Source organism: Oncorhynchus gorbuscha, linkage group LG19, assembly GCF_021184085.1.
Source record: "Oncorhynchus gorbuscha isolate QuinsamMale2020 ecotype Even-year linkage group LG19, OgorEven_v1.0, whole genome shotgun sequence".
Lineage (NCBI taxonomy): Eukaryota > Metazoa > Chordata > Actinopteri > Salmoniformes > Salmonidae > Oncorhynchus > Oncorhynchus gorbuscha.
In genome coordinates, this window is record NC_060191.1 from 77,166,048 (window position 1) to 77,191,189 (window position 25,142).

Sequence of the window (25,142 nt, forward strand, 5' to 3'; positions counted from 1 at the left end):
ACCTACGTAGCAGAACCATAGTCTACAGACCTACAAAACAGAACCATAGTCTACAGACCCACGTAGCAGAACCATAGTCTACAGACCCACAAAACAGAACCATAGTCTACAGACCCACAAAACAGAACCATAGTCTACAGACCTACGTAGCAGAACCATAGTCTACAGACCCACAAAGCAGAACCATAGTCTACAGACCTACGTAGCAGAACCATAGTCTACAGACCTAAGTAGCAGAACCATAGTCTACAGACCTACGTAGCAAAACCATAGTCTACAGACCTACGTAGCAGAACCATAGTCTACAGACCTACGTAGCAGAACCATAGTCTACAGACCTACGTAGCAGAACCATAGTCTACAGACCCACAAAGCAGAACCATAGTCTACAGACCCACAAAGCAGAACCATAGTCTACAGACCTACAAAGCAGAACCATAGTCTACAGACCCACAAAGCAGAACCATAGTCTACAGACCCACAAAGCAGAACCATAGTCTACAGACCCACAAAGCAGAACCATAGTCTACAGAACTACAAAGCAGAACCATAGTCTACAGACCCACAAAGCAGAACCATAGTCTACAGACCCACAAAGCAGAACCATAGTCTACAGACCCACAAAGCAGAACCATAGTCTACAGAACTACAAAGCAGAACCATAGTCTACAGACCCACAAAGCAGAACCATAGTCTACAGACCTACAAAACAGAACCATAGTCTACAGACCTACGTGGCAGAACCATAGCCTACAGACCTACGTAGCAGAACCATAGTCTACAGACCCACAAAACAGAACCATAGTCTACAGACCTACATAGCAGAACCATAGTCTACAGACCTACGTAGCAGAACCATAGTCTACAGACCCACAAAACAGAACCATAGTCTACAGACCCACAAAACAGCACTATAGTCTACAGACCTACTCTACAGACCCACAAAACAGAACCATAGTCTACAGACCTACGTAGCAGAACCATAGTCTACAGACCCACAAAACAGAACCATAGTCTACAGACCTATGTAGCAGAACCATAGTCTACAGACCTACGTGGCAGAACCATAGTCTACAGACCCACAAAACAGAACCATAGTCTACAGACCCACAAAACAGCACCATAGTCTACAGACCTACGTAGCAGAACCATAGTCTACAGACCTACGTAGCAGAACCATAGTCTACAGACCCACAAAACAGAACCATAGTCTACAGACCCACAAAACAGCACCATAGTCTACAGACCTACGTAGCAGAACCATAGTCTACAGACCCACAAAGCAGAACCATAGTCTACAGACCTACAAAACAGCACCATAGTCTACAGACCTACAAAACAGAACCATAGTCTACAGACCTACAAAACAGAACCATAGTCTACAGACCTACAAAACAGAACCATAGTCTACAGACCTTACAAAACAGCACCATAGTCTACAGACCTACGTAGCAGAACCATAGTCTACAGACCTACAAAACAGAACGATAGTCTACAGACCTACAAAACAGAACGATAGTCTGTAGACCTACAAAACAGAACGATAGTCTACAGACCCACAAAGCAGAACCATAGTCTACAGACCTACAAAACAGAACCTTAGTCTGTAGACCTACAAAACAGAACCATAGTCTGTAGACCTACAAAACAGAACCATAGTCTACAGACCTACAAAACAGCACTATAGTCTACAGACCTACGTAGCAGAACCATAGTCTACAGACCTCTACAAAACAGAACCATAGTCTACAGACCTACAAAACAGGACCATAGTCTGTAGACCTACAAAACAGAACCATAGTCTACAGACCTACAAAGCAGCAACATAGTCTGTAGACCTACAAAGCAGCAACATAGTCTGTAGACCTACAAAGCAGAACCATAGTCTGTAGACCCACAAAACAGAACCATAGTCTACAGACCTACAAAACAGAACCATAGTCTGTAGACCTACGTAGCAGAACCATAGTCTACAGACCTACAAAACAGCACCATAGTCTACAGACCTACAAAGCAGACTGACAGACAGGGTCTGGGTCTGTTTAGAGACAGACAGACAGGGTCTGGGTCTGTTTTAGAGGCTGACAGACAGGGTCTGTTTTAGAGACTGACAGACAGGGTCTGGGTCTGTTTTAGAGACTGACAGACAGGGTCAGTGTCTGTTTTAGAGACTGACAGACAGGGTCAGTGTCTGTTTTAGAGACTGACAGACAGGGTCAGGGTCTGTTTTAGAGACTGACAGACAGGGTCTGGGTCTGTTTTAGAGACTGACAGACAGGGACAGGGTGTGTTTTAGAGACTGACAGACAGGGTCTGTTTTAGAGACTGACAGACAGGGTCTGTTTTAGAGACTGACAGACAGGGTCTGGGTCTATTTAGAGACTGACAGACAGGGTCTGGGTCTGTTTTAGAGACTGACAGACAGGGTCTGGGTCTGTTTTAGAGACTGACAGACAGGGTCTGTGTTAGAGATTGACAGACAGGGTCTGGGTCTGTTTTAGAGACTGACAGACAGGGTCTGTTTTAGAGACTGACAGACAGGGTCTGGGTCTGTTTAGAGACTGACAGACAGGGTCTGTGTTAGAGACTGACAGACAGGGTCTGGGTCTGTTTTAGAGACTGACAGACAGGGTCTGGGTCTGTTTAGAGACTGACAGACAGGGTCTGTTTTAGAGACTGACAGACAGGGTCTGGGTCTGTTTAGAGACTGACAGACAGGGTCTGTGTTAGAGACTGACAGACAGGGTCTGGGTCTGTTTTAGAGACTGACAGACAGGGTCTGGGTCTGTTTTAGAGACTGACAGACAGGGTCTGGGTCTGTTTTAGAGACTGACAGACAGGGTCTGGGTCTGTTTTAGAGACTGACAGACAGGGTCTGGGTCTGTTTAGAGACTGACAGACAGGGTCTGTTTAGAGACTGACAGACAGGGTCTGTGTTAGAGACTGACAGACAGGGTCTGTGTTAGAGACTGACAGACAGGGTCTGGGTCTGTGTTAGAGACTGACAGACAGGGTCTGGGTCTGTTTTAGAGACTGACAGACAGGGTCTGTTTAGAGACTGACAGACAGGGTCTGTTTAGAGACTGACAGACAGGGTCTGTTTTAGAGACTGACAGACAGGGTCTGTTTTAGAGACTGACAGACAGGGTCTGTTTTAGAGACTGACAGACAGGGTCTGTTTTAGAGACTGACAGACAGGGTCTGTTTTAGAGACTGACAGACAGGGTCTGGGTCTGTTTAGAGACTGACAGACAGGGTCTGTTTAGAGACTGACAGACAGGGTCTGTTTTAGAGACTGACAGACAGGGTCTGGGTCTGTTTAGATACTGACAGACAGGGTCTGTGTTAGAGACTGACAGACAGGGTCTGGGTCTGTGTTAGAGACTGACAGACAGGGTCTGTGTTAGAGACTGACAGACAGGGTCTGGGTCTGTTTTAGAGACTGACAGACAGGGTCTGTTTAGAGACTGACAGACAGGGTCTGTTTTAGAGACTGACAGACAGGGTCTGTTTAGAGACTGACAGACAGGGTCTGTTTTAGAGACTGACAGACAGGGTCTGGGTCTGTTTAGAGACTGACAGACAGGGTCTGTTTAGAGACTGACAGACAGGGTCTGTTTTAGAGACTGACAGACAGGGTCTGGGTCTGTTTAGATACTGACAGACAGGGTCTGTGTTAGAGACTGACAGACAGGGTCTGGGTCTGTTTAGAGACTGACAGACAGGGTCTGGGTCTGTTTAGAGACTGACAGACAGGGTCTGGGTCTGTGTTAGAGACTGACAGACAGGGTCTGTGTTAGAGACTGAGCCCTTTAGAAATGCCAGATATTTCTAACTTGGCCACTAACGATCTTCTTGACCATTGACGGCCTGATAAATCCAAACAACACAAACCCATTTGAACTTTCCTCCAAATGTAAATGTGATGAAGTCAACACACATGCCAAACAGCTCTCTCTCTCTCTCTCTCTTAGATTTAAGTGCTGGATTCCACACTTTTAAGCATAATGTCCTTCTGGACAGACTGGAGAGGTGGGTTTGTCTCTCCAGTCTAGTTCTAAATTGGTTTAGGACCTATTTAATCGGTCTAGAGTTTTGTCCCCCTTGGAGAAAATACATATCACATGTGGTGTTTCACAAATGTTGATTTTGGGTCCAGTACTGTTTAGTTCATATATGTTACCCCCTTGGTAGCATTATCAGAAAGCACAGCATGGATTTTCACCGCTACTCAGACGATGGACAACTTAACATTTCTGTGTCACTGTAACGAAGACGTTGTGAGTCGAGAAGCAGGTGTAACATTTAATGAAAAAACAAACACGGAACGAGACAACATAACAGTAGCGTGTTTGCATAAACACAGGATCAATGCCTACTGGGAGAAATAACCTAAGGGAGTGCTAGATATAGGTGAGGTAATAAGTGAGGTAATGGAGTACAGGTGTGTCTGATGATGACGTGGAGGTGCGCGTAATGATTGGTGCCAGGTGTGAGTAATGATTGGTGCCAGGTGCGCGTAATGATTGGTGCCAGGTGCGCGTAATGATTGGTGCCAGGTGCGCGTAATGATTGGTGTCAGGTGGCGCGTAATGATTGGTGTCAGGTGGCGCGTAATGATTGGTGCCAGCTCCGCGTAATGATTGGTGCCAGGTGGCGCGTAATGATTGGTGCCCGGACCGGTAGTTGGTATAGCGGTGACGTCGAACGCCAGGAGGGGAGCAGCGGGTGTAGACGTGACAACCACCAGAGGATTTTAGCTCGACAGATCCATTATTAGACTGTATTAGTGATTTAAATACTTGGATGGCTCACAACTTCCTCCAGCTAAACAAAGACAAGACCGAGATACTTATTGTTGGAGCCAAAGCACATATTAAGTTAATCAACGGGCAATAAAGATAAAACACCAGGTTAAAAACCTAGGTGTCGTTTTAGATTCTGAACACAATTTCGAATCACACATTAGGAATGTCACCAAAACATCTTTTTACCACCTGAGGTAAATTGCCAATGTGCAGCCATTTCTCTCTCAGACTGATACAGAGACTCATCCATGCTTTTATTAAAAGCAGGCTTGACTACTGTAATGCTCTCCTGTCTGGTCTACCCAAGAAAGCCATTGGTCAACTGTAAAACGTACAGAATGCTGCAGCACAGGTACTGACCAAGACCAGACGGAGAACACACATTACACCAGTTTAATGGTCTCTGTTACTGTAAAACGTACAGAATGCTGCAGCACAGGTACTGACCAAGACCAGACGGAGAACACACATTACACCAGTTTAATGGTCTCTGTTACTGTAAAACGTACAGAATGCTGCAGCACAGGTACTGACCAAGACCAGACGGAGAACACACATTACACCAGTTTAATGGTCTCTGTTACTGTAAAACGTACAGAATGCTGCAGCACAGGTACTGACCAAGACCAGACGGAGAACACACATTACACCAGTTTAATGGTCTCTGTACTGTAAAACGTACAGAATGCTGCAGCACAGGTACTGACCAAGACCAGAAGGAGAGAACACATCACACCAGTTTTAAAATCTCTGCACTGGCTGTCTATGAGTTTTAGGATACATCAAATTAATCCACGATTGCGCACCCCAATAATACATGTCAGACATGCTTTAGGTTATGTACCCAGTAGCTCCCTCAGGTCCTCTGGGCTTTTAACTATCCCAAAGCCTTGGACCAAGAGGCATGGAGAGGCAGCCTTTTAACTATCCCAAAGCCTAGGACCAAGAGACATGGAGAGGTAGCCTTTTAACTATCCCAAAGCCTAGGACCAAGAGGCATGGAGAGACAGCCTTTAAACTATCCCAAAGCCTAGGACCAAGAGGCATGGAGAGGCAGCCTTTTAACTATCCCAAAGCCTAGGACCAGGAGGCATGGAGAGGCAGCATTTTAACTATCCCAAAGCCTAGGACCAAGAGGCATGGAGAGGCAGCCTTTTAACTGTCCCAAAGCCTAGGACCAAGAGGCATGGAGAGGCAGCCTTTTAACTGTCCCAAAGCCTAGGACCAAGAGGCATGGAGAGGCAGCCTTTTAACTGTCCCAAAGCCTAGGACCAAGAGGCATGGAGAGGAAGCATTTTAACTATCCCAAAGCCTAGGACCAAGAGGCATGGAGAGACAGCCTTTTAACTGTCCCAAAGCCTAGGACCAAGAGGCATGGAGAGGAAGCATTTTAACTATCCCAAAGCCTAGGACCAAGAGGCATGGAGAGACAGCCTTTTAACTGTCCCAAAGCCTAGGACCAAGAGGCATGGAGAGGAAGCATTTTAACTGTCCCAAAGCCTAGGACCAAGAGGCATGGAGAGGCAGCCTTTTAACTGTCCCAAAGCCTAGGACCAAGAGGCATGGAGAGGAAGCATTTTAACTATCCCAAAGCCTAGGACCAAGAGGCATGGAGAGACAGCCTTTTAACTGTCCCAAAGCCTAGGACCAAGAGGCATGGAGAGGAAGCATTTTAACTATCCCAAAGCCTAGGACCAAGAGGCATGGAGAGACAGCCTTTTAACTGTCCCAAAGCCTAGGACCAAGAGGCATGGAGAGGAAGCATTTTAACTATCCCAAAGCCTAGGACCAAGAGGCATGGAGAGACAGCCTTTTAACTGTCCCAAAGCCTAGGACCAAGAGGCATGGAGAGGAAGCATTTTAACTATCCCAAAGCCTAGGACCAAGAGGCATGGAGAGACAGCCTTTAGTTACTTTAGTCACTATGATGACATTTACTTTGAAAACAATGACGTGTGGTTTGCCATCTACCGTCTACCTCGTGCCATCTAAACGCAGTATTAGATGTTTCAGTCCCGTAAAGCACTAACCTGAAACCGAACAGCATTACGTAATGAATGGCCTCCTTTCAGACCAAACGATTAAGATGTCAACATCAGTTAGTGTAAATACATGACTTACGTACTTTAAATAATACTGAACAGCGATTTATAAACTTATACATTATTTATAAATGTAATACAGACATGAATTAAGCTTAAAAATCCTAAAACATAACATGTTGTTCAGTGCTAGAAACTACATATCCACTAACTTATCAAACAGTTCTCCACTAACTTATCAAACAGAAACCACGCATATCTCCACTAACTTATCAAACTGAAACCACGCATATCTCCACTAACTTATCAAACAGAAACCACGCATATCTCCACTAACTTATCAAACAGAAACCACGCATATCTCCACTAACTTATCAAACAGAAACCACGCATATCTCCACTAACTTATCAAACAGAAACCACGCATATCTCCACTAACTTATCAAACAGAAACCACGCATATCTCCACTAACTTATCAAACAGAAACCACGCATATCTCCACTAACTTATCAAACAGAAACCACGCATATCTCCACTAACTTATCAAACAGAAACCACGCATATCTCCACTAACTTATCAAACAGAAACCACGCATATCTCCACTAACTTATCAAACAGAAACCACGCATATCTCCACTAACTTATCAAACAGAAACCACGCATATCTCCACTAACTTATCAAACAGAAACCACGCATATCTCCACTAACTTATCAAACAGAAACCACGCATATCTCCACTAACTTATCCAACTGTTCTCCACTAACTTATCAAACAGAAACCACGCATATCTCCACTAACTTATCAAACAGAAACCACGCATATCTCCACTAACTTATCCAACTGTTCTCCACTAACTTATCAAACAGAAACCACGCATATCTCCACTAACTTATCAAACAGAAACCACGCATATCTCCACTAACTTATCAAACAGAAACCACGCATATCTCCACTAACTTATCAAACAGAAACCACACATATCTCCACTAACTTATCAAACAGAAACCACACATATCTCCACTAACTTATCAAACAGAAACCACGCATATCTCCACTAACTTATCAAACGGAAACCACGCATATCTCCACTAACTTATCAAACAGAAACCACGCATATCTCCACTAACTTATCAAACTGTTCTCCACTAACTTATCAAACAGAAACCACGCATATCTCCACTAACTTATCAAACAGAAACCAATGCATATCTCCACTAACTTATCAAACAGAAACCACGCATATCTCCACTAACTTATCAAACTGTTCTCCACTAACTCATCAAACAGAAACCACGCATATCTCCACTAACTTATCAAACAGAAACCACGCATATCTCCACTAACTTATCCATGTTGGGGCTGTGTTTCTGGACCTAAGGAAGGCTTTTGATACTGTTAACCATGAGATTCTCATCACAAAATTGTCCAAGTTCAACTTTTCCCCTGATGCCTTGAGATGGATGAAATCATACCTTGAAGGCAGAACTCAGTGTGTCAGAGTGAGCAATGAGCTGTCGCCCACTCGTAGCTATGATGTGGGCGTGCCCCAAGGGTCAACACTGGGGCCCCTCCTGTTCAGCCTGTACATTAATGATCTGCCTTCTGTCTGTACTGGGTCTGTAGTTCAGCCTGTACATTAATGATCTGCCTTCTGTCTGTACTGGGTCTGTAGTTCAGCCTGTACATTAATGATCTGCCTTCTGTCTGTACTGGGTCTGGAGTTCAAATGTATGCAGATGATACAGTGATATATGTGCATGCAAAGAGCAAACAACAAGCTGCACAGGAACTCACTACTGTAATGGTCCAGGTTACAAAGTGGCTCAGTGACTCGTGTTTGCATCTCAATGTGAAAAAAACTGTTTGCATGTTCTTCACAAAGAGGGCAACAGATGCTACTGAGCCAGATGTCTATGTGTCAGGGGAGAAGCTCCAGGTGGTATCCGATTTTAAGTACCTTGGCATCATACTTGATTCCAACCTCTCTTTTAAAAAGCATGTGAAAAAGGTAATTCAAATAACTAAATTCAATCTAGCTAATTTCCGATTTATACGAAATTGTTTGACTACAGAGGTAGCAAAACTGTACTTCAAATCTATGATACTCCCCCACTTAACATACTGCTTGACTAGTTGGGCCCAAGCTTGCTGTACAACATTAAAACCTATTCAGTCTGTCTACAAACAGGCTCTCAAAGTGCTTGATAGGAAGCCCAATAGCCATCATCATTGTCACATCCTTAGAAAACATGAGCTCTTGAGTTGGGAAAATCTTGTGCAATACACCGACGCATGTCTTGTATTCAAGATCCTTAATGGCCTGGCTCCCCCTCCACTCAATATTTTTGTTAAACAGAAAACCCAGACATATGGCAGCAGATCCACAAGGTCTGCCATGAGAGGTGACTGTATAGTTCCCCTAAGGAAAAGCACCTTTAGTAAATCTGCATTCTCTGTGAGAGCTTCCCATGTCTGGAATACACTGCCATCAGACACACATAACTGCACCACAAATCACACTTTCACAAAATGCTTGAAGACATGGCTAAAGGTCAATCAGATTTGTGAACATGGTCCCTAGCTGTGTGTTGCCGCTTTCCATGTTGTCTGTTGTCTGTAGCTTGTGAGGTGTGGAAACACTTTGTTGCTTTTATGAATTTTGTTTTGCTGCTTTTTGTTCTATGTTGCTCTGTCTGTATGCTACGTCTTGCTTGTCCTATGTTGCTCTGTCTGTATGCTATGTCTTGCTTGTCCTATGTTGCTATGTTGCTATGTCTATGGTGCTATTGTCTATATTTTAATTGTTTTTAATAACCTGCCCAGGGACTGCGGTTAAAAATTAGCCGGCTGGATAAAACCGGCACTTTTACTGAAACGTTGATTAATGTGCACTGTCCCTGTAAAAATAAAATAAACTAAACTGTTCTCCACTAACTTATTAAACAGAAACCAATGCATATCTCCACTAACTTATCAAACAGAAACCACGCATATCTCCACTAACTTATCAAACTGTTCTCCACTAACTTATCAAACAGAAACCACGCATATCTCCACTAACTTAGCAAACTGTTCTCCACTAACTTATCAAACAGAAACCATGCATATCTCCACTAACTTATCAAACAGAAACCACGCATATCTCCACTAACTTATCAAACAGAAACCACCCATATCTCCACTAACTTATCAAACAGAAACCACTAACTTATCAAACAGAAACTACGCATATCTCCACTAACTTATCAAACTGTTCTCCACTAACTTATCAAACAGAAACCACGCATATCTCCACTAACTTATCAAACCGAAACCACGCATATCTCCACTAACTTATCAAACAGAAACCACGCATATCTCCACTAACTTATCAAACAGAAACCACGCATATCTCCACTAACTTATCAAACAGAAACCACGCATATCTCCACTAACTTATCAAACTGTTCTCCACTAACTTATCAAACTGTTCTCCACTAACTTATCAAACTGTTCTCCACTAACTTATCAAACTGTTCTCCACTAACTTAGCAAACTGTTCTCCACTAACTTAGCAAACTGTTCTCCACTAACTTAGCAAACTGTTCTCCACTAACTTATCAAACTGTTCTCCACTAACTTATCAAACTGTTCTCCACTAACTTATCAAACTGTTCTCCACTAACTTATCAAACTGTTCTCCACTAACTTATCAAACTGTTCTCCACTAACTTATCAAACTGTTCTCCACTAACTTATCAAACTGTTCTCCACTAACTCAAACATCCAAAAAATAAGAAAATGATAATGACAACATGTTTCTTGGACAGTGATGCCATGACATTTAGTCATAGAACTGGGTTGTTTTCTGGAGGAGATTTTCTCACAAAAAGCAGTGAAAGAGAGAGAGAGACCTGGAGAGAGGGTGAATACTGGACCCCTGAGCTTATCCGTTACCTCACTCCCCTTCCCACCCTCCCTGTCCTCCCTCTCTCTCCGCTGGGTCATTGTTCTCTGTCCCCTCCCTCTGTCCGTCTTCCGGCCGCGACCGGAGTGGTTCTCGATGGTCCCAAACAGGATTAGGCTCTCCTGCGGCTCAGGAGCCTTTCAGGGGGATTTGGGAGTGAAGCTGGGCCTGGCTGGGGCTGGGGCCCCCGTTGTCTGGGGCTGGGGGCCCCGTTGTCTTGGGCTGAGGGCTGCTGTGGTGCTTTAATTACTTGACCACCAGGGGGCAGGGGAGAGCCTGAGGCCCGGGCCAAAGCTTCCCCTTTGGCCACTCTCATCAGGTCAAACTGTACTTAGCTCTGCCAACCATCTTTAACCCAGACCGCCAGTCCTTCAATAGGGATTTCAATAGGTGACGGAGCCCACTGGGGGCCGATGGGGGCCGATGGGGGCCGTGGGCCTTTCATACACACCACAGCAATGCTAACCCTCGCTAGCCCTCACCACCCTCACACTATCAGAGGCAAGTCATCTGGAGGTCAATGCCAGTGTGTGTGTGTGTGTGTGTGTGTGTGTGTGTGTGTGTGTGTGTGTGTGTGTGTGTGTGTGTGTGTGTGTGTGTGTGTGTGTGTGTGTGTGTGTGTGTGTGTGTGTGTGTGTGTGTGTGTGTGTGTGTGTGTGTGTGTGTGTGTGTCTGTTTATGTGTGTGTGTGTCTGTTTATGTGTGTGTCTGTGTGTGTGTGTGTCTGTGTGTGTGTGTGTGTGTGTGTGTGTGTGTGTGTGTGCATCTAGATGGGTCATTGGCATTTTATGAAGTTTTATTACAGATTGAGTTTTATTTTTCTAATTTGCGGTTAGCGTATGTCGAAGGCCCCATTTGGAAATAGTGGATCAGTTTGACAGGTTCATCATAGTGCACACAGGCATCTGCAGGTGTTAAATCTCCAGAAAGAAATGTTTTACACCAGGAGGCTCAACTCCGTCAACTAGATCTTTGCATCTGCTTCAAACAGAGCCTCACCTGTTCAGAGCCTCACCTGTTCAGAGCCTCACCTGTTCAGAGCCTCACCTGTTCAGAGCCTCACCTGTTCAGAGCCTCACCTGTTCAGAGCCCATCCTGTTCAGAGCCCCACCCTGTTCAGAGCCCCACCTGTTCAGAGCCCCACCTGTTCAGAGCCCCACCTGTTCAGAGCCCCACCTGTTTAGAGCACCACCTGTTTAGAGCACCACCTGTTTAGAGCACCACCTGTTTAGAGCACCACCTGTTTAGAGCACCACCTGTTTAGAGCACCACATGTTTAGAGCACCACCTGTTCAGAGTCTCACCTGTTTAGAGTCTCACCTGTTTAGAGCCCCACCTGTTTAGAGTCTCACCTGTTCAGAGTCTCACCTGTTCAGAGTCTCACCTGTTTAGAGCCCCACCTGTTTAGAGCCCCACCTGTTTAGAGCCCCACCTGTTCAGAGTCTCACCTGTTCAGAGTCTCACCTGTTCAGAGTCTCACCTGTTTAGAGCCCCACCTGTTTAGAGTCTCACCTGTTTAGAGTCTCACCTGTTCAGAGTCTCACCTGTTCAGAGTCTCACCTGTTTAGAGCACCACCTGTTTAGAGCACCACCTGTTTAGAGCACCACCTGTTCAGAGTCTCACCTGTTTAGAGTCACCACCTGTTTAGAGCACCACCTGTTTAGAGCACCACCTGTTTAGAGCACCACCTGTTTAGAGCACCACCTGTTTAGAGCACTCACCTGTTCAGAGTCTCACCTGTTTAGAGCACCACCTGTTTAGAGCCCATCCTGTTCAGCTAAAAAAAAACATAGAGAGCTCTGCCCTAGGCTGAAACACCTGCATTTTGGAGCAGGCTTACTTAAGAAAGCAAACAAGATGTTTGTATGTGGAAAAATAAAGGGGACACTTAAACAACACAATGTAACTCCAAGTCAATCACACGTCTGTGAAATCAAACTGTCCACTTAGGAAGCAACACTGATCGACAATTGCACATGCTGATGTGCAAATGGGATAGACAACAGGTGGAAATTATAGGCAATTAGCCACTCACCCCCCCCCCCCCCCACAATAAAGGAGTGGTTCTGCAGGTGGGGACCACAGACCACTTCTCAGTTCCTATGCTTCCTGATGTTTTGGTCACTTTTGAATGCTGGCGGTGATTTCACTCTAGTGGTAGCACGAGATGGAGTCTACAACCCACACAAGTGGCTCAGGTAGTGCAGCTCATCCAGGATGGCACATCAATGCGAGATGTGGCAAGAAGGTTTGCTGTGTCTGTCAGCGTAGTGTCCAGAGCATGGAGGCGCTACCAGGAGACACGCCAGTACATCAGGAGACGTGGAGGAGGCCGTAGGAGGGCAACAACCCAGCAGCAGGACTGCTACCTCTGCCTTTGTGCAAGGAGGAGCAGGAGGAGCACTGCCAGAGCCCTGCAAAATGACCTCCAGCAGGCCACAAATGTGCATGTGTCTGCTCAAACGGTCAGAAACAGACTCCATGAGGGTGGTATGAGGGCCCGACGTCCACAGGTGGGGGTTGTGCTTACAGCCCAACACCGTGCAGGACGTTTGGCATTTGCCAGAGAACACCAAGATTGGCAAATTCGCCACTGGCGCCCTGTGCTCTTCACAGATGAAAGCAGGTTCACACTGAGCACATGTGACAGACGTGGCAGTCTGGAGACGCCGTGGAGAACGTTCTGCTGCCTGCCTCCATGTGCTCGCCAGAGGTAGCCTGACTGTCATTAGGTACCGAGATGAGATCCTCAGACCCCTTGTGAGACCATATGCTGGTGTGGTTGGCCCTGGGTTCCTCCTAATGCAAGACAATGCTAGACCTCATGTGGCTGGAGTGTGTCAGCAGTTCCTGTAAGAGGAAGGCGTTGATGCTATGGACTGTCCCACCCGTTCCCCAGACCTGAATCCAATTGAGCACATCTGGGACATCATGTCTTGCTCCATCCATCAACGCCACGTTGCACCACAGACTGTCCAGGAGTTGGCGGATGCTTTAGTCCAGGTCTGGGAGGAGATCCCTTGGGAGACCATCCGCCACCTCATCGGGAGCATGCCCAGGCGTTGTAGGGAGGTCATACAGGCACGTGGAGGTCACACACACTATTGAGCCTCATTTTGACTTGTTTTAAGGACATTACATCAAAGTTGGATCAGCCTGTAGTGTGGTCTTCCACTTTAATTTTGAGTGTGACTCCAAATCCAGACCTCCATGAGTTAATAAATTTGATTTCCATTGATAATTTCTGTGTGATTTTGTTGTCAGCACATTCAACTATGTAAAGAAAAAAGTATTTAAAAAGAATATTTCATTCATTCAGATCTAGGATGTGTTATTTTAGTGTTCCCTTTATTTTGTTGAGCAGTGTATTAAGTCAAATGTTTTTTTTATTGGGAACTCGACTGTGAAAATACATTTTGGGAACTCGACTGTGAAAATACATTTTGGGAACTCGACTGTGAAAATACATTTTGGGAACTCGACTGTGAAAATACATTTTGGGAACTCGACTGTGAAAATACATTTTGGGAACTCGACTGTGAAAATACATTTTGGGAACTCGACTGTGAAAATACATTTTGGGAACTCGACTGTGAAAATACATTTTGGGAACTCGACTGTGAAAATACATTTTGGGAACTCGACTGTGAAAATACATTTTGGGAACTCGACTGTGAAAATACATTTTGGGAACTCGACTGTGAAAATACATTTTGGGAACTCGACTGTGAAAATACATTTTGGGAACTCGACTGTGAAAATACATTTTGGGAACTCGACTGTGAAAATACATTTTGGGAACTCGACTGTGAAAATACATTTTGGGAACTCGACTGTGAAAATACATTTTGACTGTGAAAATACATTTTGGGAACTCGACTGTGAAAATACATTTTGGGAACATTTTGGGAACTCGACTGTGAAAATACATTTTGGGAACTCGACTGTGAAAATACATTTTGGGAACTCGACTGTGAAAATACATTTTGGGAACTCGACTGTGAAAATACATTTTGGGAACTCACTGTGAAAATACATTTTGGGAACTCGACTGTGAAAATACATTTTGGGAACTCGACTGTGAAAATACATTTTGGGAACTCGACTGTGAAAATACATTTTGGGAACTCGACTGTGAAAATACATTTTGGGAACTCGACTGTGAAAATACATTTTGGGAACTCGACTGTGAAAATACATTTTGGGAACTCGACTGTGAAAATACATTTTGGGAACTCGACTGTGAAAATACATTTTGGGAACTCGACTGTGAAAATACATTTTGGGAACTCGACTGTGAAAATACATTTTGGGAACTCGACTGTGAAAATACATTTTGGGAATCGACTGTGAAAATACATTTTGGGAACTCGACTGTGAAAATACATTTTGGGAACTCGACTGTGAAAATACATTTTGGGAACTCGACTGTGAAAATACATTTTGGGAACTCGACTGTGAAAATACATTTTGGGAACTCGACTGTGAAAATACATTTTGGGAACTCGACTGTGAAAATACATTTTGGGAACTCGACTGTGAAAATACATTTTGGGAACTCGACTGTGAAAATACATTTTGGGAACTGACTGTGAAAATACATTTTGGGAACTCGACTGTGAAAATACATTTTGGGAACTCGACTGTGAAAATACATTTTGGGAACTCGACTGTGAAAATACATTTTGGGAACTGAAAATACATTTTGGGACTGTGAAAATACATTTTGGGAACTCGACTGTGAAAATACATTTTGGGAACTCGACTGTGAAAATACATTTTGGGAACTCGACTGTGAAAATACATTTTGGGAACTCGACTGTGAAAATACATTTTGGGAACTCGACTGTGAAAATACATTTTGGGAACTCGACTGTGAAAATACATTTTGGGAACTCGACTGTGAAAATACATTTTGGGAACTCGACTGTGAAAATACATTTTGGGAACTCGACTGTGAAAATACATTTTGGGAACTCGACTGTGAAAATACATTTTGGGAACTCGACTGTGAAAATACATTTTGGGAACTCGACTGTGAAAATACATTTTGGGAACTCGACTGTGAAAATACATTTTGGGAACTCGACTGTGAAAATACATTTTGGGAACTCGACTGTGAAAATACATTTTGGGAACTCGACTGTGAAAATACATTTTGGGAACTCGACTGTGAAAATACATTTTGAATTCCAAGTCGGAACTCGGGTCTCGTTCCAATCTGAGGATCATCTGATGATTCATTCAACCTTATTTTTTCCCCCTGATGCGATGAAAGCGCAAATCCAGAGAAGACCAGATGTGCTGATAATGTTTGATGACAACTTCCTGTTCAAGTGAGCACAGCACAACAAGGTGAGTCCAAAAAATGTATTGTTGGCTGCTGCATAAATGATGTATACTGTAGCTAAGACAGTAATACTGAGTGTATGTTGTGTAGTAGTATTCCGGGGAGATATGTATACTGTAGCTAAGACAGTAATACTGAGTGTATGTTGTGTAGTAGTATTCCGGGGAGATATGTATACTGTAGCTAAGACAGTAATACTGAGTGTATGTTGTGTAGTAGTATTCCGGGGAGATATGTATACTGAGGCTAAGACAGTAATACTGAGTGTATGTTGTGTAGTAGTATTCCGGGGAGATATGTATACTGAGGCTAAGACAGTAATACTGAGTGTCGTTGTGTAGTAGTATTCCGGGGAGATATGTAAACTGTAGCTAAGACAGTAATACTGAGTGTATGTTGTGTAGTAGTATTCCGGGGAGATATGTATACTGTAGCTAAGACAGTAATACTGAGTGTATGTTGTGTCGTAGTTCACTCTAAGTGTCACATAATCTGTCACATGATCTCAGTATATATACACTTGAAGTCGGAAGTTTACATACACTTAGGTTGGAGTCATTAAAACTTGTTTTTTTCAACCACTCCACAAATCTCTTGTTAACAAACTATAGTTTTGGCAAGTCAGTTAGGACATCTACTTTGTGCATGACACAAGTCATTTTTCCAATAATTGTTTACAGACAGATTATTTCACTTATAATTCACTGTATCACAATTCCAGTGGGTCAGAAGTTTACATACAATAAGTTAACTGTGCCTTTAAACAGCTTGGAAAATTCCAGGAAATTATGTCATGGCTTTAGATGCTTCTGATAGGCTAATTGACATAATTTGAGTCAATTGGAAGTGTACTTGTCAAGGTGTATGTAAACTACCGTCTTCAATTGTATGTCCCTCTTTATTTATCCTACGGTCCTGACTTGGTGTACAGGGAGAATACTGTAAGTACAGCCCATGATCTGAATTCTGTTGCTGTACATTTAAAAAGTGCTGAACAAATAGTTACATTGACTTCGTCCGTCCTAGCTCATTAATGTCTTAATGGAAATTACGGATGGCCTCTTATCCGCTCATTGACACTTCTAGCTAATTTCTTCACTTAGAAATCAGAGCTTGAGCACTATAAATTGGCTTCAGGTTGTTTTTCTTGGTTTGGAAAACGATGGAGGCCAACTTTGGAGAGAGAGTTAGAGGGTGACGAGGACAAGGACAAGGACGAAGACGAGGACGAGGAGGGAAGAGGACAAGGACAAGGAGTGGGAAGAGGACAAGGATGAGGAAGAGGACGAGGAGTGGGAAGAGGACAAGGACGAGGATGAGGAGGGAAGAGGACAAGGACGAGGAGGGAAGAGGACAAGGACGAGGAAGAGGACGAGGAGTGGGAAGAGAACAAGGCTGAAGAAGAGGACTAGGAGGGGAAGAGGACAAAGATGAGGCATAGGATGAGGACAAGGAAGAGGACGAGGAGTGGGAAGAGGACAAGGACGAGGATGAGGAGGGAAGAGGACAAGGACGAGGAGGGAAGAGGACAAGGACGAGGAAGAGGACGAGGAGTGGGAAGAGGACAAGGATGAAGAAGAGGACGAGGAGGGGAAGAGGACGAGGGAGGAAGAGGATGAGGAGGGGAAGAGGACAAGGACGAGGATGAGGACAAGGATGAGGAGGGGAAGAGGACACGGACGAGGACAAGGACGAGGACGTGGAGGGGAAGAGGAAAAGGACGAGGAAGAGGACAAGGATGAGGACGGGGACGAGGAAGAGGACAAGGATGAGGAGGGGAAGAGGACAAGGACGAGGAAGAGGACGTGAAGGGGAAGAGGACAAGGACGAGGAAGAGGATGAGGAGAGGAAGAGGACAAGGACAAGGAAGAGAAGGAAGGAGAACACAGATGAGATCCGTGCCACTTCGGTTGACCATGTGGAGAGAGAGTCAGACCATGTGTTTGAGTTTCAGGGAGGCTGGGTAGAGGGTCCAGCCTAACCTGAGCCGGTACACTGCAGCCTTTCTAAATGACAACAGGTAAGTAAACCTACCCTCTATACCATGCTACTGTACTTACAGCACTACAGTGACATTTCATTTCATACTGAAAGAAATCTTGCACCCCAACCATTCGCATCATATTTTTTTGCAGTATTGCTAGATGACCCTTCAATGGAGGTTAGGTCATAGTGGATAGAGCATTGGGCCAGTAACCGAAAGGTTTCTAGATGACCCTTCAATGGAGGTTAGGTCATAGTGGTTAGAGCATTGGACTAGTAACCGAAAGGTTGCTAGATGACCCTTCAATGGAGGTTAGGTCATAGTGGATAGAGCATTGGGCCAGTAACCGAAAGGTTGCTAGATGACCCTTCAATGGAGGTTAGGTCATAGTGGATAGAGCATTGGGCCAGTAACCGAAAGGTTGCTAGATGACCCTTCAATGGAGGTTAGGTCATAGTGGTTAGAGCATTGGGCCAGTAACCGAAAGGTTGCTAGATGACCCTTCAATGGAGGTTAGGTCATAGTGGATAGAGCATTGGGCCAGTAACCGAAAGGTTGCTAGATGACCCTTCAATGGAGGTTAGGTCATAGTGGATAGAGCATTGGGCCAGTAACCGAAAGGTTTCTAGATGACCCTTCAATGGAGGTTAGGTCATAGTGGATAGAGCATTGGACTAGTAACCAGCAGGTAGCCTAGTGGTTAGAGCATTGGGCCAGTAACCGAAAGGTTTCTAGATCGAATCCCCGAGCTGACAAGGTAAAAATCTGTCATTCTGTCCCTGAACAAGGCAGTAAACCCAATATTCCCCGGAAGGCTGTCAATGAAAATAAGAATTTGTTCTTTAAGTGATTTGCCAATAATGATTTAATATAGGATTTTAAATAAAGGTACAATTTTAACATTTAAAGAAACCGGCAGGAACAACATATATATGGTCATTTCAAATGTTTTAATTTAGACCAGTTAACCCACCCGTCTCCTGAAACACCGTCAGATTAGGCCGTCTCCTGAAACACCGTCAGATTAGGCCGTCTCCTGAAACACCGTCAGATTAGGCCGTCTCCTGAAACACCGTCAGATTAGGCCGTCTCCTGAAACACCGTCAGATTAGGCCGTCTCCTGAAACACCGTCAGATTAGGCCGTCTCCTGAAACACCGTCAGATTAGGCCGTCTCCTGAAACACCGTCAGATTAGGCCGTCTCCTGAAACACCGTCAGATTAGGCCGTCTCCTGAAACACCGTCAGATTAGGCCGTCTCCTGAAACACCGTCAGATTAGGCCGTCTCCTGAAACACCGTCAGATTAGGCCGTCTCCTGAAACACAGTCAGATTAGGCCGTCTCCTGAAACACCGTCAGATTAGGCCGTCTCCTGAAACACCGTCAGATTAGGCCGTCTCCTGAAACACCGTCAGATTAGGCCGTCTCCTGAAACACCGTCAGATTAGGCCGTCTCCTGAAACACCGTCAGATTAGGCCGTCTCCTGAAACACCGTCAGATTAGGCCGTCTCCTGAAACACCGTCAGATTAGGCCGTCTCCTGAAACACCGCCAGATTAGGCCGTCTCCTGAAACACCGTCAGATTAGGCTGTCTCCTGAAACACCGTCAGATTAGGCCGTCTCCTGAAACACCGTCAGATTAGGCCGTCTCCTGAAACACCGTCAGATTAGGCCGTCTCCTGAAACACCGTCAGATTAGGCCGTCTCCTGAAACACCGTCAGATTAGGCCGTCTCCTGAAACACCGTCAGATTAGGCCGTCTCCTGAAACACCGTCAGATTAGGCCGTCTCCTGAAACACCGTCAGATTAGGCCGTCTCCTGAAACACCGTCAGATTAGGCCATCTCCTGAAACACCGTCAGATTAGGCCGTTTCCTGAAACACCGTCAGATTAGGCCGTCTCCTGAAACACCGTCAGATTTGAATTTTGAGCCTGTAATCAAACCCACAAATGCTGATGCTCCAGATACTCAACTAGTCTAAAGAAGAACAGTTTTATTGCTTCATTAACCAGAACAACAATTTTCTGCTGTGCTAACATAATAAGGGTTTTCACATTATCAATTAGCTTTTTAAAATTATAAACTTGGATTAGCTAACACAACGTGCCGTTGGAACACAGGAGTGATGGTTGCTGATAATGGGCCTCTGTTCGCCTATGTAGATATTCCATTAACAATCAGCCGTTTCCAGCTACAATAGTCATTTACAACATTATCAATGTCTATAACTGGATTTCTGATCAGATTTATGTTATTTTAATGGACAAAAAAATGTGCTTTTCTTTAAAAGTGACTCCAAACCTTTGAATGGAAATATATATATATGTATATATATATATATATATATATATATATATATATATATATATATATATATATATATATATATATATATATATATATATACTATTTCATTTTGAACACATTATTAATTTCTTTGCAACCCTACCCTTGACAAAGATGAGCAATAATAATTATATTATATGCTAAAATGTGAAAATATGTTATTTTATTTTTGTTATACTGAGAGCATGACAGAGGTAGTGACAGAGAGCAATTAATTGGTTTCAGGTCAATTTGTTCAGTAGTTTTGTGATAATTGGTGGGTGTGTCTGTTGGAGGGGGAGTGTACTTACCTGTCCTCTCAGTCTCTGAGTATTAATTAACAGAGTCCTCCCAGTCTCTGAGTATTAACAGAGTCCTCCCAGTCTCTGAGTATTAACAGAGTCCTCCCAGTCTCTGAGTATTAACAGAGTCCTCCCAGTCTCTGAGTATTTACAGAGCCCTCCCAGTCTCTGAGTATTAATTAACAGAGTCCTCCCAGTCTCTGAGTATTAACAGAGTCTTCCCAGTCTCTGAGTATTAACAGAGTCCTCCCAGTCTCTGAGTATTAATTAACAGAGTCCTCCCAGTCTCTGAGTATTAACAGAGTCCTCCCAGTCTCTGAGTATTAACAGAGTCCTCCCAGTCTCTGAGTATTAACAGAGTCCTCCCAGTCTCTGAGTATTTACAGAGACCCCCAGTCTCTGAGTATTAATTAACAGAGTCCTCCCAGTCTCTGAGTATTTACAGAGCCCTCCCAGTCTCTGAGTATTAATTACCAGAGTCCTCCCAGTCTCTGAGTATTAATTAACAGAGCCCTCCCGGTCTCTGAGTATTTACAGAGTCCTCCCAGTCTCTGAGTATTAACAGGGACCTCCCAGTCTCTGAGTATTTACAGGGACCTCCCAGTCTCTGAGTATTTACAGGGACCTCCCAGTCTCTGAGTATTTACAGGGACCTCCCAGTCTCTGAGTATTTACAGGGACCTCCCAGTCTCTGAGTATTTACAGGGACCTCCCAGTCTCTGAGTATTTACAGGGACCTCCCAGTCTCTGAGTATTTACAGGGACCTCCCAGTCTCTGAGTATTTACAGGGACCTCCCAGTCTCTGAGTATTTACAGGGACCTCCCAGTCTCTGAGTATTTACAGGGACCTCCCAGTCTCTGAGTATTTACAGGGACCTCCCAGTCTCTGAGTATTTACAGGGACCTCCCAGTCTCTGAGTATTTACAGAGCCCTCCCAGTCTCTGAGTATTAACAGGGACCTCCCAGTCTCTGAGTATTAATTAACAGAGCCCTCCCAGTCTCTGAGTATTTACAGAGTCCTCCCAGTCTCTGAGTATTAACAGGGACCTCCCAGTCTCTGAGTATTAATTAACAGAGTCCTCCCAGTCTCTGAGTATTAATTAACAGAGTCCTCCCAGTCTCTGAGTATTAACAGAGTCCTCCCAGTCTCTGAGTATTAATTAACAGAGTCCTCCCAGTCTCTGAGTATTAATTAACAGAGTCCTCCCAGTCTCTGAGTATTAATTAACAGAGTCCTCCCAGTCTCTGAGTATTAATTAACAGAGTCCTCCCAGTCTCTGAGTATTAATTAACAGAGTCCTCCCAGTCTCTGAGTATTAATTAACAGAGTCCTCCCAGTCTCTGAGTATTAATTAACAGAGTCCTCCCAGTCTCTGAGTATTTACAGAGTCCTCCCAGTCTCTGAGTATTAACAGAGTCCTCCCAGTCTCTGAGTATTTACAGAGCCCTCCCAGTCTCTGAGTATTTACAGAGTCCTCCCAGTCTCTGAGTATTTACAGAGTCCTCCCAGTCTCTGAGTATTAACAGAGTCCTCCCAGTCTCTGAGTATTAACAGAGTCCTCCCAGTCTCTGAGTATTTACAGAGTCCTCCCAGTCTCTGAGTATTTACAGAGTCCTCCCAGTCTCTGAGTATTTACAGAGTCCTCCCAGTCTCTGAGTATTAACAGAGTCCTCCCAGTCTCTGAGTATTAACAGAGTCCTCCCAGTCTCTGAGTATTTACAGAGTCCTCCCAGTCTCTGAGTATTTACAGAGTCCTCCCAGTCTCTGAGTATTTACAGGGACCTCCCAGTCTCTGACGGTTGTCAACTATGTTTGTTTTCTATTCCTTCTAATGTCGTGTACCTTGCGCAAACCACCCATGTGGAATTCCTGGTCTCCGGCAGTGTTTGGAACTGCCAATCTGCAGTCAACAAGAACGAGTTCATCTCACTCTATACTGCCCTTCAGTCCCTAGACGATTTGGCCCTGACGGAGACATGGTTTACCCCAGAGAACATTTTAATTCCATGCTGTCACTGATCCACTCAAGCTTAACATTTTTGCCATCTATCGCCCACCAGGTGCCCTTAATAAAGACTTCTTCAATGAGCTGGACACCTTGATGAGCTAATTTCCCGACGATGGCTCACCACTCATCGTACAGGGCAACTTCAATCTCCCGATGTCTGCCTTTGATTAATCTTTTTCCCCTCCTTCCTCTTTAGACCTCACCCTTTGACAGTCCCCTCCCACTCACAAGGCAGGCAATACGCTTGACCTCATTTTTACAAGAGGCTTTTCTGCCCCTAATCTCACTATAACCCCCCTCCAGGTCTCTGTTCTCCTACTAATCTCACTATAACCCCCCCTCCAGGTCTCTGTTCTCCTACTAATCTCACTGTAACCTCCTCCAGGTCTCTGTTCTCCTACTAATCTCACTGTAACCCCCCCCTCCAGGTCTCTGTTCTCCTACTAATCTCACTGTAACCCCCCTCCACGTCTCTGTTCTCCTACTAATCTCACTGTAACCCCCTCCAGGTCTCTGTTCTCCTACTAATCTCACTGTAACCCCCTCCAGGTCTCTGTTCTCCTACTAATCTCACTGTAACCCCCTCCAGGTCTTTGTTCTCCTACTAATCTCACTGTAACCTCCTCCAGGTCTCTGTTCTCCTACTAATCTCACTGTGACCCCCTCCAGGTCTCTGTTCTCCTACTAATCTCACTGTAACCCCCTCCAGGTCTCTGTTCTCCTACTAATCTCACTGTAACCTCCTCCAGGTCTCTGTTCTCCTACGAATCGCACTGTGACTCCCCTCCAGGTCTCTGTTCTCCTACTAATCTCACTGTAACCCCCTCCAGGTCTCTGTTCTCCTACTAATCTCACTGTAACCCCCCTCCAGGTCTCTGTTCTCCTACTAATCTCACTGTAACCCCCTCCAGGTCTCTGTTCTCCTACTAATCTCACTGTAACCCCCTCCAGGTCTCTGTTCTCCTACTAATCTCACTGTAACCCCCTCCAGGTCTCTGTTCTCCTACTAATCTCACTGTAACCCCCTCCAGGTCTCTGTTCTCCTACTAATCTCACTGTAACCCCCTCCAGGTCCCTGTTCTCCTACTAATCTCACTGTAACCCCTCCCCCCTCCAGGTCTCTGTTCTCCTACTAATCTCACTGTAACCTCCTCCAGGTCTCTGTTCTCCTACTAATCTCACTGTAACCCCTCCAGGTCTCTGTTCTCCTACTAATCTCACTGTAACACCCCCCTCCAGGTCTCTGTTCTCCTACTAATCTCACTGTAACCCCCCCTCCAGGTCTCTGTTCTCCTACTAATCTCACTGTGACCCCCTCCAGGTCTCTGTTCTCCTACTAATCTCACTGTAACCTCCTCCAGGTCTCTGTTCTCCTACTAATCTCACTGTAACCCCCCTCCAGGTCTCTGTTCTCCTACTAATCTCACTGTAACCTCCTCCAGGTCTCTGTTCTCCTACTAATCTCACTGTAACCCCCCTCCAGGTCTCTGTTCGTCTCAGTGGGGGACCCTCGCAAGATCTGAGCAAGCCACCCCCCCCCACAACCCAAAAATAACAATAAAATATATATTTCAAAACATGTGCCATGGGGCAGTGCTAAACATTTGGAGTTTTATAGCTATAACTTTGCTGATAACTTAAAAATAGTGCATAAAAAATGCACTTACTGCAACTGTGATATGTGGTTGTCCTAGCTATTTGAAGATGAATGCACTAACTGTAAGTTGCGTTGAATAAATTACTAAAATGTAAATTGTTAATGTAAAATGCAATTGAGAGTGAGAGCATGCAGGCAGAGCAGAGTAGAGCAGACAAAGGTAGTTCTGTCCTAGGTACCCCTGCCTCCATGCCTCAGCCTGAGGAGCGACCGACTGACCGACCAGTGGAAAATTCCCCCTCAGCTCTGTGCCAGGGCCAGGGACCAGGGACCAGGGACCAGGGACCAGGGACCAGGGACCAGGGACCAGGGACCAGGGACCAGGGACCAGGGACCAGAGACCAGAGACCAGAGACCAGAGACCAGGGACCAGGGACCAGGGACCAGGGACCAGGGACCAGGGACCAGGGACCAGGGACCAGGGACCAGGGACCCCTCACAAACGCACACCCTCACACACACACTATGCCAGGCCTTACAAACCAACAAAGATCTCACGATAACTCTTCAGTTTTCAATGTTTGTCCAGGGGAGAATAAAAAAAATGTTGACTGTGAAGTTGAGGCATTCATTCTGACTGGTTAAGGTAAGGGTATGTTCATGTTAACCTTAGTGGACAGTATTGAAGACATCTCCCTACTAGATGGTAGTAGGTGCTCACGTTGTCCCTAGTGGACAGTATTGAAGACATCTCCCTACTAGATGGTAG

The 25,142-nt window shown here is 44.8% G+C and overlaps 1 protein-coding gene across 1 annotated transcript in view; it reads left to right on the top strand.

Annotated features, from left to right (window-relative positions):
- LOC124004981 (putative uncharacterized protein Q0144, mitochondrial) overlaps positions 1 to 24,299 on the top strand; it is a 45,526-nt gene extending 21,227 nt beyond the window's left edge. Inside the window, exon 2 of the mRNA XM_046313782.1 lies at positions 24,260 to 24,299. Coding sequence (XP_046169738.1) covers positions 24,260 to 24,299 — 40 coding nt within the window. The remainder of the gene's footprint in view (positions 1 to 24,259) is intronic.
- The last annotated feature ends 843 nt before the right edge of the window (positions 24,300 to 25,142 follow it).